Source organism: Marmota flaviventris, chromosome 3, assembly GCF_047511675.1.
Source record: "Marmota flaviventris isolate mMarFla1 chromosome 3, mMarFla1.hap1, whole genome shotgun sequence".
Lineage (NCBI taxonomy): Eukaryota > Metazoa > Chordata > Mammalia > Rodentia > Sciuridae > Marmota > Marmota flaviventris.
In genome coordinates, this window is record NC_092500.1 from 30177176 (window position 1) to 30195971 (window position 18796).

At 33.7% G+C, this 18796-nt stretch overlaps 1 protein-coding gene across 3 annotated transcripts in view; it reads left to right on the forward strand.

Moving 5' to 3' along the window:
• Positions 1 to 18796, forward strand: part of Atp2b1 (ATPase plasma membrane Ca2+ transporting 1) — a 105164-nt gene that overhangs the window by 53585 nt on the left and 32783 nt on the right. For all 3 annotated transcript variants that reach the window (XM_071609655.1, XM_071609653.1, XM_071609654.1), the window contains exons 3-8: positions 2002 to 2199; positions 10198 to 10452; positions 10543 to 10668; positions 14660 to 14800; positions 16554 to 16592; positions 17300 to 17461. In XM_071609655.1, coding sequence (XP_071465756.1) covers positions 2002 to 2199; positions 10198 to 10452; positions 10543 to 10668; positions 14660 to 14800; positions 16554 to 16592; positions 17300 to 17461 — 921 coding nt within the window. The remainder of the gene's footprint in view (positions 1 to 2001; positions 2200 to 10197; positions 10453 to 10542; positions 10669 to 14659; positions 14801 to 16553; positions 16593 to 17299; positions 17462 to 18796) is intronic.

An 18796-nucleotide genomic window follows, 5' to 3' on the forward strand; every position in this document is an offset into this window, starting at 1 on the left:
ACCAAGGGGGTCAAGTGGCTTAAACAAGATTTCCATAAGTAAACTGTCGCTGGGTCTTCTAAACCAGATAGTTTTATTGGTGTAGAATCCAACATATGTGCTGCTGCTAGTTTAGAAGATTCACAATAATTCTTAAAACAAGCTGCTTGGGCTGGGGATATAGCTCAGTTGGTAGAGTGCTTGCCTCACATGCACAAAGGCCCTGGGTTCAATCCCCAGCACCAAAAAAAAAAAAAAACTAAAACAAGTTGCTTTTTTTTTAAACATCCCCAAGTCCCGAAAGCTATCTTTAGCTCTATAACTATTCTTTTCAACATTAACCTAAAATCTTGGCTTCTGTTATAAACAGTAAAAGTTAAGATTTGACTATTTTTTTTGTTATATTGGTGATATTTAAAATAACATTATATATTCAGTTAATGGTAAAGTCTATTATAGTGTGAGATAAAGTATATAATTAATACCTTCAAACACATTTCTTGGGGGTAGGGGAGTGGAGACCAATCCAGGGAGGGTTAGTAGCCCTTTTTGTTTCATTTTCTTAGGGCACTAAAACATGAGACAAGGCAAAGCTACCCAGTATTCCCACTATGTGATACTATCCTTATTACTATAGTCCTTCACTGCCTTTCCTTTCATTGACTCCATCTCTGTTCTCAGGTCTGTGGAAGGTTTTGGTTAATGATATCTGTCGTCAAAAATGTAAAATGCTTTTCAAACTGCTCAGTATAGACCACATTGCAGTTGCCAGTGAGAACATTCTCTGGAATCTTTTTTGGTACCTTCAAGAAAGTAAATGATTACATTTACTTTCCCAAAGTACATATTACAAAGTAAGCAATTTGGAAAGTGAAAATTGTTGAATCCATTTGTCATTTATTCCAACAGTCTCTTCAACTCTGCCTGCCTCAGTATTGAGATTAGTAGTTAAAAGAGTTAAAAACAACAAGAGTCTTTCAGTAATCTACTGTTCTCCTGTCTTCCTTCTTTGATATTTTTCCTGGAATAGACTCTTACAAAAAAACAAGTTGAAGTTAGGACTAATATGGTAAATTAAAAGTAGTGTTATTCTTGTATCTCTGACCCTTTCCTTGACATTCTTAAATAGCCTAAGGGAAAATTTGATTGGTCCCTGCTGTCTGTGTTGTTATGTTCCAGAACATGTATGTGTGTGCACTTTGCATTAGATAACTGGATATATCTGGGTTTGGCAGGATCAACAGGGTTAAATTAGAGGGGTGTGCTTGATGGGATGAAGGAAAGACAAAAGTGTTGTCTAGTCACCTCTCAGTCTCCTCCATTGCTAATTCTGCATTCCAAGAAATAAAAATCATGTCCCACCGTGTGCCTTTTCTCTTAGAGTGACAATAGACAGTCAGTCAATAGCACTACCTGTTTCTTAAAAGAAAGGTCATTCTAAGTTTCCCAGTATTGTGACTTGGAAATTGTTTATCAGTCAGTATGACAGACATTTTAGTAGAAAAGCTTTTAGAGGTTGTGATAAGTTAACTTTCCATCAGTTGTCAGTAAGTGAGGAGGGAATACTATAGACTCCTCAGTGATTAGGTATTCAAGGTTCAATAACAAAATCAAATTGGCAGATATCTCTCTGCATGTAAACTTCCCTCATTTCCAGAGAGAAAGCATCTTAAGTAAATGTCAGGGAAAAGTTTATCCCAACATAAAAACCATCAAACTATAATCAGTTCTGGTCTGTATCAGTCTACAAGATGGCTTAAGATAGTATAATAAAAAGTAAGCAATTTGGAAAGTGAAAATTGTTGAATCCACTCGTTGTCGTCCTAAAATGTTTCTTTAAAGCAGTACACGTGTTTTTCAGTAATTTAAGTTTTGTATACTTTGGTCTAAAGCACAATAAACATTTTTATAGCATCTTATGAATTAGAATTTAAACTGTAATGAATTAATGTTTAGAATAAAATAGGTATTTTCACATGTAAGTAGTAAAAGTGTTCATTGAAATTTGTTTCCTTTTATTAGGCTTAAGTGGAAACCCTGCAGATTTAGAAAGAAGAGAAGCAGTGTTTGGAAAGAACTTTATACCTCCTAAAAAGCCAAAAACCTTTCTTCAATTAGTATGGGAAGCATTACAAGATGTCACTTTAATTATATTAGAAATCGCAGCCATAGTATCTTTGGGCCTTTCTTTTTATCAACCTCCAGAAGGAGATAATGCACGTAAGTAAATGTGGGTAGGGGATATGTGTGATTCCAGTTTACTTCCATTCATTTACTTCATATATTACCATAGCCAGCCAACATTTATTAACTGTGTTATGTGCTAAGCCCTGTTCTGAATACTTTAAAAGTGGGTTATATTATTTCAGATAATTTTCACAATAACCCCAAGAGTTAGCGTCACCTGCATTTTACAGCAAGGCATAGAGGTTATTACATGTGAACATTTCACATGTATGACATTGTACTATCAGGGTTTTTAAGATTTTTAGGACATTATTCTATTATGAAATAATTCCAGTTTTTTATTTTTGAATATTTTGAAACTATTGTTATGAAAGCAAAATTCTATTCCCAAATCCATTACTTTTCAAGTTCTTAAAAATATTTTGTTATATCCGTGTTAATGTATGTTGTTACATACATACCTTGTTTGCCATTATATAAATGTTTATTTTACAGATTGAACTTTCCTTATCTGAAATGCTTGGAACTGGAAATTTTGAATTTCAGACTTTTTTGGATTTTAGAATATTCATAGATACATATTAGATACCTTGGGTAGGGGACCCAGGACTAAACAAATTTATTTGCATTTCATACGTACCTTTTATTCATAGCCCAATAGTGATTTTATATAATATTTTAATAATTTTCTGCATGAAACAAAGTTTCATGATGTAGAATTTTCCACCTGTGGCACCGTGTAATCGCTCAAAAGGTTTCAGATTTTAGATTTTGGAATTAGCAATGTTAGAGTTATAAAATGTATCCTGACCAATGGAGGAAATACACTGAAGAATGGGTGGATCTGCTTTAACTTGTCATTATAAATTATTTTGTTTGCTCCTGTCTTTTTATACCTTTCATTTATCTTTTAAATTTCTTCCTTATATATCACAAGATGGATTTCACCAAATATTTTTGTTTGGGGAGTTTCATTCTTAGTACTTTCAAGCTGTAGAGAGTTTAATAAATATTTGGTAATTCTAAAAGTTGGCTTATGTAATCACGTGTCATTCCTTTGAAGGTGTGCCTAGTGCTGATGCAAAAATTTATTTTTCTTAAAAAAAAAAAAAAAATCATCCAAGCACATAATAAGCCCTTAACAAAGGTCATCCATCAGTATTAGTTACGACTGGAGTGCAGGAGCTAGCTAAAATGTTTCTGATAGACTCAAGCAAGGAAGATCTAATCTTCATGTTATCCAGGAGAAACTGAGGCTCAAAAATCTTAACTAGAATACTGTAATCCATTCTTTTTTTGCTACCTTGATTCCCACCTGTCTTAAATCATCAGTAAATGCTTATAAGTTTAAATTCATGAAAGGGAAATAAATGTGAATTGTGCCTGATTGTTAAAACCCTGGAATGCTTAGTCACTGAGCCACACTCCCAGCTCTTTTTTAGTTTATATATATATATTTTTTATTTTGAGACAGGGTCTCATTAAGTTGCTTAGGGCCTCACTAAATTGCTTAGGCTGACTTTGAACGTAGAATCTTCCTATGTCTGCCTCCTAGGCCACCGGGATTACAGGCATGTGCCACTGTACCTGGCTAAAACATATTTTTTTCTTTTGGAGAAAGTTGGTTGCAGAATAAGCTCGTCTATCAGAGATCCATGTAGAGCAGCACTGTTGACGTTTTGTGCCAGAAAATTTTTTGTTGCCATGTTCATCGTACCACCTTCCAGTTGAGGAAACCAAAAATGTGTCCACATTTTATTAGGTGTTCTATAGGGGGCAAAATTGCCTCTGGTTGAAAACCACTGATGTAGATGAGATTTAGGCAATGCTCTCTTGTCATTATTGAGCCAAATTATTTTTCTAACTTCATTTATTCTTATTAAATAAAGTTTACATATTTTGCTATTAAAAAAGTTAGGAGAAGAGATGGTTCAAATGAAGTAATATTCATGGAAAAAATCCCACTTTCTAGAGATTTATGGTATACCATTTTTTAAAAATATTTCCTTCCGGATTTTAAAAGATGAGTTTTATGTCTATGTGCTCACATATGTGACTAAGCATGCATAGATAGATGTGGGAGATGTGTAGATATGTCTGTTGATCTGAAAAGTGAGGTCATACCAGGTTTAGCAATGTAGAGTTGAATTTTTCAGTTTTCCATGTACCAACGGTCACTGTAGAATATTAGCAATTTGTATTTTAGAGTTGAGTGAGTTGGCAAATTTTCAAGAATATCTTTACTTTCAAATTTTGTTCAAAAGACTAAAAGAAAACTAAAGAAAATGATTTTCAGTGGAGTGGAATTCATTACACAACAAGGTCTAGGGCAAATCTTTCTGGAATTCAAACTACTTCATTTATAGGATGTACTTGATGGCTCCTTCCCATATCTGTTACCAATGCTGGCATCAGAATCCATCCACTGACAATCTAGAATTGTCAGTGTCATAAAGCCATTTTAAAAGCTCAGAATACACTGGAAGTTTTTACTAAAACATAAAGATATTTTTGCTCCATTTCATGTTGAAAAGTTAGTGTTTGCACTTTATTTTTTTAATATTTGTAAGAATACTGCATATATCTGCTTTTCCAATTATGTTTTAACACTAAGCAGTAATAACTTGCTTAAAGAAAGGGCATATTTGTAAATCCCCAGTCATTGAACTCTAAATTATCAAAATTTCTTGCTAATGGTTGGCATGAAAATGTGCCCACACCATGTACAAACCTGTGATTGCTCATGTTTGCATACCAGTGGTTCTCGACATTTTGGTTTCAGGGCACGTTTGGACTCATGGTATTGAGGACTATAAAGAGCTTTTTATTATGTGATTTATTTATAGGTATATAGTGCTAAATAGAGAAATCTTTAAATGCTAATGTGTTCTCACAGAGTGGGGGCTTGGTAGCCATATAAGGTGATAGACATGTTAATTCACTCATTATGGTAATCACTTCAAAATGTAGATATGTATCAAAAGTGACGTTGTATGCCTTAAATATATGAATTTTGTCACTCATACCTCAGTAAAGCTGAAAAAATATTTATCAGTGCATTTTAAAATAAGCCTATTATAGTTAGTATAGATGAGTAGCATTTTGATAGTAACTAACTATCCTCGTCACCTCCCCAAATAATGAAATTTTTAAGGAAATAATGAAAAAGGTGGTGGTGTTTTCCACTTCTGTGTCTGTATTTAATGTCTGGCTTAATTGAGAGCTGGGTTCTTCTATCTCCTTCTGAATTTAATGTGTCACATTATCTCATATAATGTTATCTTTGGAAAATTCTATTACACATCAGTGAAAGATAAGGCAAATAATGTTTTAGTGTTACGAAGAGTGAAGATGAAAATTAGGTTGTGCATATCAATATATACACAGGGAAACACTTTGGTAAAATAGATTTTTGTTATTGTATTTGTACTTTTTAACTGAAAACATTAAAATACTTTTTTATGTGGCTGTAAACTAATATTTTTGTAACTTTGAACATGGTGTTATTTTCTTTTTTTCTACAGCTCCTCTAAAAATTTGTAATAGTCAAAAATAGGAAAAGGATTCAATTTCTAGAAATATTTTGCTACTATTTCACTATCATTCTGATCTTATCTATATAATATAGAGGAGTGCCATATATGAAATGAAGTGTGTCATTAATTTGTTTCAAATTCTCTTTTGAACTATTCATTCATTTAGTGATAAATATGCATGTGAGTTTTAAAACTGAAAATTATGTAATTGTCATACATTTTCTTCTTCTTAGCCTCTGTTACATTGATCTTTAAAACTTTTTTGGTTAATTACTCTTATTAGTAAAAAGTTTGAGCACATGCCTCTATATTACTTATAAGTTTATGTACAACTATTTTTGTAATGTATTTTAAGCATATTCAAAAGTAGAAAATGGATAAAAAGGTTTAATTTTTTTTAATAGCTGTAAAAAAGTGTTAAGCCTAATTTGATCTAAGTTGATTTACTTCTTAACTTGGTTTTATCTTTCATAGCTTAAAAGAAACATATATTTATTTATCCAAGTTGAAAAGTGTACTCACTTAATCATGATACTCATTCTCAGTTCATCTATCAATTACATGAAATTTTTTGTTGAAGCATGACAGATTCCATCTTCTGATGTCAGTTGGTTCTTGCACATTATTATAAAATATTGTTTTTTCTGTTTTTAATAAACTATATAAAACCCACTTATTGCTTCACTTGGATAATATTTTAGCTGTGTTTTCAGGTTGATGAAAGTGTTCAGTGTGGCATTTCAGTGTTCATCTGTTCTCAAATCCAGACTTGCTCTAATTCAGAGTGTTACTGTTAATCTCCTATCCTTTTGGTATGGAAAGGATGAAGAAGAGTTGTCCTTAAGCTTCCTATGTTTAAAAGAAATGTAAACAATAATTCTCTTAATTTGTTATTATATACAATGACATATGATCCTTCCTTAAGCTTGAAAATAATTAAAACATAAGTTGCAGTATTTGAGTTGACCATCCGGCTCTGTAGAAAAGTTGCTTTATACCATTAATGACTGAATCCTACTGATAGTTCTCAGGATACTTTCTATGGATATTCATCTCTCTCTTACATTTCATCCCCTGTTGATCTTATAATTATGTTGCCTTCTTCTTAAAACTGTCCCACTTGCGTCTCCCAAGATTAATCTTCAGTTAGCGTCCTCATACCCAGGATCTCTTCTTCAGTCTCTGCACACAGTTCTGGAACATGCTTATTCATTGCTAGTGTCACTTATTTACTTATTCTTCTGTATCATTTTTCCTCTGCTTTGTTTGTCCAACCAGTGACTTTCAGGCATTTCAGTTCAGTGGAAAATAACATTTACATAGCAACCCAGAAGAATATATCCCATCAGTTGATATATATAAACAGCCAGAGTAAAGCTTCAAGAAATAATACTTAAAACTCTTCCTACATCATCCTTATTTTTTTCTGTTTCATTTTTCAAAGTATTGCTTGTGGGCCACTGAATTGATTTTAGACTCACAAGTACATTATAGCAGAAAGCCCAAAAACCGTCATTCCATTTTTCTTCACTGTATTGACCCCCACGGTTTTGGGGTTTTATAGGTTTCCATCCCCATTCTTTTCTGAACTCTTTTTCTGACATACAGCAATTGTAGTGACTTTAATCTGTCATTGAAATCCTCTTCCCTTGAGTCTATATGGCTGGTTCCCTGTTAACATTTGACTCCCTAGCCCAAATGTCACAGACACCTCAGAGGGGCTTCCTTAGTTCATACAGCCTCTATTAACCCTCCTCATTTCATAGCACATCAGCATGTTTTATTTTCTTTGTGGCACTACAGATCTCTGAAGTTAATTGTTTGTTTCTTCATTATTTGAATTTGTTATATACCATCCCTACCTACTGGTCTGCATGTGAAATCCATGAGCTCATATGTTTTATTTACTTCTTTATCTCGATCTTCTAAGATAGTATCTGACACCTAGTAGGTTCTTGTACAGTTGAATAAGAAGTAGCACTTTGCACTTTTTTTTTTTTTTTTTTAACAAATTGAAGGTTTGCGGCGACCCTATGTCCACCAAGTTACTTGGGTATTGGCATGTACTCACTAATGTCTCTGGTCACATTCTTCTGGGTCCCATTTGGTAATTTTCACAGTATTTTAAACTTGTTCATCATCTTATATCTATTGTGGTGATATGTTATCAGCGATCTTTGATCTTACTATTGTGCTTGTTTGGGGGTACAACAAACCACAGCCATGTAGGACAAGTGAACTTAGCTGAAAAATGTTGGGTTCTGATTACACCAGTGGACCATGCCCCCATTTTTCTTTCCTTCAGGCCTTCTTATTCTCAGGCAATAATACTGAAATAAAACTAACTAATTCTTCTACAATGTCATATAAATATCAGGTGAAAGAGTAGCATGTCTCCAATTTCCAGTCAAAATCTAGAAGTGACTAAGCTTACTGAGGAAGGCATTTGAAAACAAAGATAGACTGAAAACTAGTTCTTTTTTTCCAAACGGGCCAAGTTGTAAATGCAAAGGAAAAGCTCTTAGGACAACTTAAAAGTGCTACTTCAATGAACATACATTGATAAGAAAGTGAAATAGTCCATTGCTAATAGGGAGAAAATATATAAGTGGTCTAGATAGAGGATCACAACATTTCTGTAAGCCAACGTCTAATCTAGAGTAGGGTGCTAATTGATTTCAATTCCATGAAGGCTTAAAGAAGTGAGGAAACTGCAGAAGATAAATTTGAAGTCAGCAGCAGTGGGTTCGTGAGGTTTAAGTAAAGAACTCTTTTTTGGGGAACATGTAAGTGTAAGGTGAAGCAGTAATTGCTGATATAAGCTGCAACAATTTGTCTAGAAGATGTAGCTATAATGATTGATGAAGGTGGTTACACTAGACTACAGATTTTCAGTGTATGTGAAACAGCCTTATCTTAGAAAAAGATGCCATCTAGGACTTCCATAACTAGAGAAAAGTCAATACCTGGCTTCAAAGTACAGGCTCACTTTCTGTTATTGGCTGATGCAGCTTGTGACTTGAAGTTGAAGCTAATGCTTATTTGCCCATTTCAAAAATCCTTAAGAATTATACTAAATCTTTGCCTAAATGGCAGAACATCTGTTTATAAAATGATTCTTGAATATCTTAAGACCATGGTGGAGGCTCACTGCTGGGGGGGGGGTGGATTCTTCAAAATATCATTACTAACTAACCATGAATCTGGGCACCCAAGAGCTCTGATCAAGATGTACAACAAAATTAATGTTGTTTTAACATCTGCTAACATAACAGATGTAACTGTTGATTATTCTACAACCCATGATCAATGAATAATTTTTACCTTTGAATCTCATTTACAAAAGACATTAGATAGATAATGATCCCTTTGGAACTGGATCGAGTAAATAGGTGACTTATTTCCTGAAGATTTTCAGTTTATGTAGAAACCATTGAAGACATTGATGATTCATTGGAAGAACTCAAAATATCAGAATTAATAATAGGTTGGAAGTGGATTCTATCATGAATGATGTTGAGGGGTTCACAGCTTCAGTGGAGAAAATAACTGCAGATGTGGTGGAAACAGAAGGAGACGTAGAATTTGATATGGGCCCTGAAGATGTGACTGAATTGTTGCACTTTTGTGACAAAACTCGAATGGACCAAGAGTTTCTTGTAGATGAGCAAAGAAAGTGATTTCTTGAGATGGAATATACTTCTGATGAAGATGCTGTAAACACTGTTGAAATGATAAGGAATTTAGGATATTATGTAGACTTAATTGATAAAGCAGGAGTAGGATTTGAAAGGAGTGACTCCAATTTTGAAAGATCTGTAGGCAAGATACACTTTAACATCATCAAGTGCTGAAGAGAAGTCTTTCATGAATTGATGTGGCAAATCTCATCATTGCCTTATTTTTAAGAAAGCTCAACTACCGCTTCATCCTCCATCAACCACCACCTGATCATTCAGTAACCATAAACATCAAGGCAAGACCCTCTACCAACACAACGTTATGACTTGCTGAGGGCTCAGATGATTATTAGCATTTTTTGACAGTATTTTTAATTAAGTATTCGTTTTTTAGACACACTACTATTGTATACTTAATAGTCTTCAGTTCAGTATAGACACATGCACTGGGAAACCAAAAAAAAATTGTGTGACTCACATTTTTGCAATGTTCATTTTATTGCGGTGGTCTAGAATTGAAACTGTGACACCTGTGATTTGATCTTCAGCGTGTTTTCTTCTAGTACCCTGGACCATCTCCCCATCCTACTGTTGAAATTCTCAGGGACAGGGAACTTGAAATTGACACAGTAAACATTCTTGAATTTGTAGATACTTGGAGTTCACAGGGTGTCTAAAACTATAAGTAGAATTGATGAAATAAAAAATTAATACATGAAAACATTGTTTAGACATATATATATATAGTCATCCATTCAAAATCTTTTTTTTTTTTTTTTTTTTTTTTTGATAAGCATTTTCTTTCTTCCCATTAGTTTGTGGAGAAGTTTCTGTTGGGGAGGAAGAAGGTGAAGGTGAAACTGGTTGGATTGAAGGAGCTGCAATCCTCTTGTCAGTGGTGTGTGTGGTATTAGTTACAGCTTTCAATGACTGGAGTAAGGAGAAACAGTTCAGAGGTTTGCAGAGTCGAATTGAACAAGAACAGAAGTTCACCGTCATCAGGGGTGGGCAGGTCATTCAGATACCTGTGGCTGACATTACTGTTGGAGATATTGCTCAAGTGAAATATGGTAAGTGTGAAGGAGTAACACATATGATCTAAATGTAAAATTTATTATAATCTTGTTTCTGGTTCAACATGTCACTACTTTTTGTTTTAGGCGATCTTCTTCCAGCTGATGGCATACTTATTCAAGGCAATGATCTTAAAATTGATGAAAGCTCCTTGACTGGTGAATCTGATCATGTTAAGAAGTCTTTAGATAAGGATCCCTTACTTCTATCAGGTATGAAATTTTTTAATAAATTTTGATCTTTTCCCTCCCCCACAGTTATGTACCATTGTTAGCAGTTTCTTTCACTTAAGAGTCCATGATGTGAAGAGGAATCAGTATTTTATACTAGCTTACCCTTAAAATTCTTAGAGACTATTTTTTTTTTTTTTTTTTGTAAAATGGCAGAGACATTACAGGTCTGTATCCAGAGCTATATTTTACAAATGAGGTATCTGAGTCCATAAAAACAAGAGATTTGAAAGCTAGTTAATGTCTAATGATAAAACTAAAATATAATGATATTTATTGAATTGGTTTTGTTCTGTTATCACCTTTATTCTTAAGGCTTGTTGAAGTATAAAATTAAAGAAGGTTTAAAGCAAATTAATGAAAACTCTGTGATGGTGTACTAAGGACAGGTGTTTTGTTTACCTAATCTAACCCGTTCCTTTAACTGGTGAAGAATGAGTCTGAAATGTAAACCATTTATCCAAGATTTGTATGACTAGCTAACAGTAAATACAGGAGTAGCATTCATATATTCCAGTCAGGAATTTGTACATGTTTAAGACTTGGAGAAAAGAAGGATTTGTATAGGTAAGGGTACCATTTGAGAGGGAGAGGTGGAGGCCGTAGCCTAAGTGTGATAACTTGAACTGAGGTTAGTTGGAAATGAAATGGCAAGGATGATGCAAAAAAAAAAAAAAAATCACAAGCTGGGGCTGGGGATGTGGCTCAAGCGGTAGCGCGCTCACCTGACATGCGTGCAGCCGGGTTCAATCCTCAGCACCACATACAAACAAGGATGTTGTGTCCCCCGAAAACTAAAATAAATATTAAAAAATTCTCTCTCGCTCTCTCTCTCTCAAAAAAAAAAAAAAAAAAAAAAATCACAAGCTGCCTTCTGACATGCAGAATGAGAAGCTGAAGTATCAGAAATGGATGCTAATTTGTTAAGTTGGATTGCTAAGATACTTATTCTTAATTGTCCAGTATTCTCTAAAGAATTTAAGAAACTGTCACAAATATATTTATTAGGTTGAATTTGTATAGAGTTTGGGAGAAGCCAATTGTTGCCTGTTTGTCTTCTACTGTTACTATCAAATGTTAGTGGAATGCTAACATTTTATGCATTGTCAGAAGATTTCTGCTGATTTAACTAATAACTTGGGAACTGTAAATTTTAATCCTTTTCTGTGAGTTTTATATTTTAATTAGTTGAACATGATTTCACTAAAACTGAAGTCAAACCTACGATATCTGCAAGGGTAAGTTAAGTTAGAACCAGAACTTCAGAGCAGAACCTAAGTTTAACTATTGCCTTTTTAAGATTTGTGAATGTGTGATGAAAAAAACTTATTATAAGGCGCTGGGCTGTAGCTCAGTGGCAGAGTGCTTGCCTAGCATGTGTGAGGCACTGGGTTCGATCCTTAGCACCACATAAAAATAAACAAATAAAATAAAGGCATGCTGTCCATCCACAACTACAAAAAAAAAATTTTAAACACTTATAAAAAGAATTATGGTAATTACATGTATATATGCTGAAGAACCTTGCTATAAAAAAATCAGAGTAATTGCATAAATATACACCATTTACAAAAAAAAAAAACCTGAGACCTATATACCTTTAGCATTCTATGCCACTTAGGATACTCATCCTGTTTGATTTTTTAATTTGTAGTAGTGTACTTGTAATTCATACCAAATAGAAAAATTTTAATATGTAATATATTTAAGTAATACATATTCATTTTACTGATTCTTTGCATACTTCTGAAAAACTATAGTTAATATTAATCACATAAAATCTATAACCTTGCCAAAGGGAAAGGAAGGTATCTAATCATACCTTACCACCACAGGCTAACTGGGCCATGTTATTTGGCAAACTGAGATAGTCTCCTGTTGCCTTGTGCTATATATACTTCATGGACTTTTATGTACATCTAGCTTATTTACATAGTGCTTAGCTGTTCAGGTTGATTTCCTTTAACTGAACTTTGGTCTTTTTCTATTTTAACAAGAGATGACTGGTGAGCTTAATGTAGACTCAGGTTCCTAACACAAGTATATCAGAAAAACTATAAATTTTCCATGTTTAAGAAAAGACTGAAATAACTTTAGAGTCCTTTATCACAGTATGGGTGGGAAAGTTTTTCTGCATTTATTTCCCTATTCTAAAAATGTACTAAAAAACATGACATGCATTTATTTTTAAATTTACTCTCATGATGCCATCTCTCATTGCTGTTCTTGGCTTCTTAAATTTAGATTTTTAAAAGCAGTATTCAGTCAGTGGTGGGATATGACCTGAACAAAAATTGTTTACTTTGTCTGAGCACATTAACTGCCAACATTTAATCAGACTGTAAGGAGGAACAGAGCATAAAAACTGAAATCTTCAAAGCCAGAATTGTTAAAAGAAACCAATTGTCCTTTATACATGACATTATTATCTTGAATTTCATTTCTTATTCTTTTGCATTTTCACTGGCAGAGTAAAATATAGATTTTTAGTAGAATGTAGATTTTTGAAAGCAAGAAAACTTTAGTTTTTATATTCTCAACATTCATATTAGACAAGTTACTCAGTAATTAATAGCTAAATATACATCTTTATGTGCTAGAATTAAATACATAAGCTTTATGAGTAAATACCCTGTGAACACTGGTTTGGTATATAAGATGATGGTAGATGCTGCAGACCCTGCCCTCCAGAAGGATTTGAACTGATAAAATGCAAATAAGCAATAAGTGTAAATAAGATTTATTGAATGTAAACAGAGAGAAAGTGAATTTTTGAAGCCTGTTTAAAATTGGTAAAAAGATTAAAATAGCCAGGCATGTGGCATATACCTATAATCCCAGTGACTCGTGAGCCTGAGTCAGGAAGATCACAAATTCAAGGCCAATCTCAACAACTTAAAGAGACTGTCTCAAAATCAAATTAAAAGGACTGGGGTTGTGGATCAGTGGCAGAGGGCCTCTGGGTTCAATCCCTAGTACAGATCAAAAAAAAAAGGATTGGAATAGTAAAATGGGAAGTCTTTTAATGAGTAAGGAACGATGCAGAAATAGGCATGTACAAGTTGGAAAACTATAAATATGCATCATTGTTATAAAAGGAAGATAACCTTTGTCCTTTGACAGAGCTGGATTGGATCTTTGCCTTACCACCTGATAATTATATAACCTTGGGCAAGTTTCTAGAAAATAAGAATAATAATGCTTTTCTGACTATAAGAGTGGTGTGAGAGGCATAATCTGAATTCAGTTTTCCTATCTCTGCTCCCTTGCTTTCTGTAATGGAATTTTATGTTAGAATGGTGGGTGAGAAAGTTTGAAGGTTGGATATTCTCAAGTTATTGAACTTAATTCAGTAAGAAATGTAGTGTCATAAAGTTTTGAGGCATGAGCATATGATGAAATCAGATTATAAGAATATAAAAACACACTTCAGGATGAGCTGGAAAGAGAGATTAGCTAGGGGGCTATTTTTGCAATCTAGGCAGTCTGAACTGAGACTCTAGGGGTAGATAAAGGTTATAGGGTTGGGTGTGAGAAATTCGACATTCATTGCAGTGGAATTATTTTTGGATATAAGCACATTTCTTTATAAACAATGTATTTCTCAAAGTATTCCTCACACTTTATGTTATTAATAATAATAAGCATTCATTGAACCCTTGACATATATAGGCTTGTTTGAGAAATATAGATCTTATTATATGTCTGTGAAGTGTTAAGTATTTTTATTTGCATTTTATGGATGAGGAATTGAGATATTGTAATTTGCCCTGTATCACGTGTTGATAGAGTGAGCTTTGAACACAAATGATTCTTTAGGTTAAAATCTTATGCACAAGAATTTAGATTTATTTAATGTCTTAATCGGTTTGTTTTATTAATATTGATATTAAGGATAAGTATTACTAAAGCTTCAATTTGATGGTGGGAGAGAAATGTATTATAATTTTTACAAAGTTTTTTGTTGTTATAGGTACTCATGTGATGGAAGGCTCTGGAAGAATGGTAGTTACTGCTGTAGGTGTCAATTCTCAAACTGGAATTATCTTTACCTTACTTGGAGCTGGAGGTGAAGAGGAAGAGAAGAAAGATGAGAAGAAAAAGGAAAAGAAAAGTAAGAATAGCAATTTGTTCTTAAATTACTATTTAGAAATACAGCAGCAGGATCATAAGAACTTCTATAGAAATAGACTCCTTTCGTGAGATTCTGATATGGAAAATTCTATAGAAATTTAATTACCTAATACTATACTTCCAAATACTAGTATTAAAGGAGAGAATTTTTCTTTTAAACTTAATAGTCCATTCAGAGACCTTTCATGGCTAAAGATAAAACTCAAAGGCAAAAATAATCCATCCAAATATTAAACATTGCCTGCTAGGCAGGCAGTCTTCTCCAGCTCCTTGCAGCAGTGTTGAATATCTGGATGGATTTTTTTTCCTTTGAGTTTTATCTTTAGCCATGAAATCCTTATTTCAAACAAAAATGTTTTTGGAAAGTTTTGCAAGTGAGGGAGGCAAGCCTCTAGATTTCTCTTACTCTGTTCCTCAAGCCCTCAGTGAACCTCCATAGGTTTCTGAAGACTGAGTGTAGTGTAGTTTGAAAATCAGTGGTGATGGTGATTAAGTGCTTTGCATGCTCCCTCTCTTAGATTCTTACAGCTATGTGAGGTAAAGACGGTTGTTATTTTTACTAATGAGACTTATAGAGATTGTGTAAACTTGTTCCAGGTCAGAGCATTAGTAAGAGACAGATCCAACCTTCTCCATTCTGCTCCATATTAATGTACAAGAGTTAAAAGTCACTAGATCCTATTTAAAAAAAAAAATGTTTACATCATTACTTTATTCTTATTGATTCCACAGTATCTTTTCTAATGAGTACCCTTTTTTCCCTAAGATTCCTAGGAATTGCTGTCTGTCTCTTTGGTTTTTTTCTTTCCCCCTTCATAAAACAGGACATTTTTCCTTCTGTGGACTTATAACTCTTCTCCCATTCTCTTGACTACTTTGGCGACTAACTCAAAAGCAGTCCAGTGTGAACTGTCTCAGTTTCCTCAGCAGCCAGGATGTGGCTGGCTGGTCTCTCCAGACTTAAACTCTTTGAAAGTAGCTAGGTATTCTCTTACTATCTCCTCATCTGTCCTGAGCTTCTGTTCCTTCCTGACCATATTTGTTCCATGTTTTCCAGTTTGAAGATAGTTCTGTTTGATAGAGAAGGTGGAAGAAAATAGGTTGAATGCTTCTCCCTTATCATTTTAAGATATTGCCTGCTTCAAACAAAAAAAACTCATCCCCTTCGTGATTACTTTTACTTCAGATAGCTCATTTTTCTGTGTTTCCTAAATCCAAGGTAGTTTGGGGAATCACCTTCACTGTAAGTCTGACTTATTCTGTACATTTATATTCTGGTTTTGCTATATTTCCTCTCCTGTCTTGTATCCATGCCTTTTTTGTTTTCATTCCTACCAAAGCTCTCCTATGTGCCTGTTGTCTTTTTGTAACATTCCTCCCTCCCTCTTTATCCCAGCCTTTTTCTGCTTTCTTAAGGTTATTCCTGTATTTAGTTTGAAAATCTCTTGTACCATATTTGGGTTTATTACAGCTGATAAAAGATTGAAGCCTTATGAAAAAAATCAAACAATTATAGATGCCCTAAATTATTTTGGACTATTCCCCTATGGTAAAACCTAGGGAGTGATTGATACAGCAGGTCATTGCAAACTAAATGTTTTCTAATCTGTGACACACACACATACCCCATTGTGTAACAGTTCTGTTATAGAAATGTGAACTACCTTTGCATAATTTAGCAGGGCTGTATTCATTTCTTTTGGAAAGCTTTAATTCCCATTTTGTTCCTACAGATAAGAAACAAGATGGAGCTATTGAGAATCGCAACAAAGGTAAATTCAAGAAGATAAAAGTACAGTTAGCTTGTTTTCATTATATCCAGAAATAGCTCTACTGTGTACTATATCCATCCAAAATTAGGATACATGTGGCAGGGAACATCAACAATGTTTATTAACTTGGATTAACCTCTCTTCCTGCTAGTGCCTTAGTCATGTTGTCTTTATGATGCTAAGAAGATTTTAATTATGATTTGTGGTAGTAAGCTTATGTAGGTAACTTTCTACATAAGCATTTCAAATATTTTAACATACCTGAAATCTTCTTTCTTTTATAGCTGGTGGCATATGTGCATAAGAAACAATGTATAATGTGAATATTAATATATGCATATTTCTCCATATGTGTGGTCATAATGTTCTGTTAATCTGAGAGGCATTTATAGACTTTGGATGTTACCTAAAAACATTAATACAGGAAAATAAATTATTTAGTATTCCTTTAGTTCTTAGCCTAAGGACCCTGTGATCATTTTCATCTCCATCTCATAGTATGACATTCTCAAATCTGATATAGTTTCATACCCTAATGTCACTGTTGTGTTATTCTTTGTATGTGAGCACATAAACACAGACATAACTGAATGTTTTTACCTCTTCTGTTTTCTAAGAATCTGATTTTTTTAAATAAATTGCTTCAAAGTATTAATAGTAATAGGTGCCTTTAAGATGCAGTGAAATTATGTTGCTTGCAAATGTAGCTAAAGCCCAGGATGGTGCAGCCATGGAAATGCAGCCTTTAAAAAGTGAAGAAGGTGGAGATGGTGATGAAAAAGACAAAAAGAAAGCAAATTTGCCAAAAAAGGAAAAATCTGTTTTACAAGGGAAACTTACAAAACTGGCTGTCCAGATTGGGAAAGCAGGTAAGATATATAGAAGAAAATGGTGTTTGTTTTAAAATGCGCACTTTCTGCTCAGAAAGTATCGGTTGATGCAGATAAGGCTGAAAATTGTTGCTTTGTGAGTGTAAGGGAAATTAAAAATAGTTTTTTATTTTTAGCCACAATGTACCAGGCCCTTTGAGTTACTATAGATACTCAGAATAGCATTGCAGCTTAGGCTGTTATCGTTGTTTTACATAAAGGGAATTGTCCTTCATCATTTAGCTAGTAAGTGATCAGGTTAGAATCTATGTCTGAATTTGCCCAGTTTATAAGCCATACACTCATCTCTAAATTTCTCCAAATTTTGGGGGGTAGTATGGTAGTAGAGAGAGAGCTTGCTATGAAGTTGTTCAACAGATTATCTAACTATAAAAAGAAATTTTATCACACACTTTGTTTATACTTTTATGAGCTACCTATGAAAAATTTGTGTTTCTTTAAACATTATAATTTAGCCAAGCCCAATGGAATTTTTGTAGTGAGGCAGAAGCTACTGAGTTTCTTCACTAGAGAACATCATTAATAGAACCCCTCTTTAAGAAAAAAAGCAGAGCTTTTAAAAGATAGAGCATGCCCCAGCATTATCACCTTTTTAAAGAATACTATATGGATAAATCCTCATACTCATTATTAAAATCACTTAAATTGCATCACTCTATTGCTTCCAGGAGGATGTTGGGTAAAGTTTTTCTTTTTTTTTTTTTTTTATAGGTGTAGATGGACACAACACAATGCCTTTATTTTATTTTATTTTTTATGTGGTGCTGAGGATCGAACCCGGATCCCACCCGTGCTAGGCGAGCACTCTACTGCTGAGCCACAATCCCAGCCCAAGTTTTTTCTTGTATCCTCAATAAGCTTATTATCTAGTAAAAAATATTTGTTTTTATAATATGTAGCTAAATCATAATACTGACTCCTTTAGTGTTTTTCCAAGTCAGTGAAGCAGCAAGAATAACAAAAAATAATTTGAGAAATAATAATTCAGATTGTGTGTGTGTATGTGTGTATACACATATACATGCATGTTTGTTTCAACCATAGTGTTGCATGTTTATTTCCAAGTTTCCCAGTTGATCAGATTCTTACTGGCTTCTGTTTCAGTGTTAGACAAATTGCCTCTTGAATTTGTAAAGCTCCAGCTTATGCTAAGCATCTAGTATTTTCTTTTCATTAACTATTATTTTGTCTCAGCCTTAGTAGAAGGCAAAGTATACAGTTAAATCTAAGAATTGTAAATACATTTTTCCCAGTCCTCCTAGAGTCAGGGCTATACTGGAAGCAGAAATTAATCTGACAATGTTAAGTGATGAG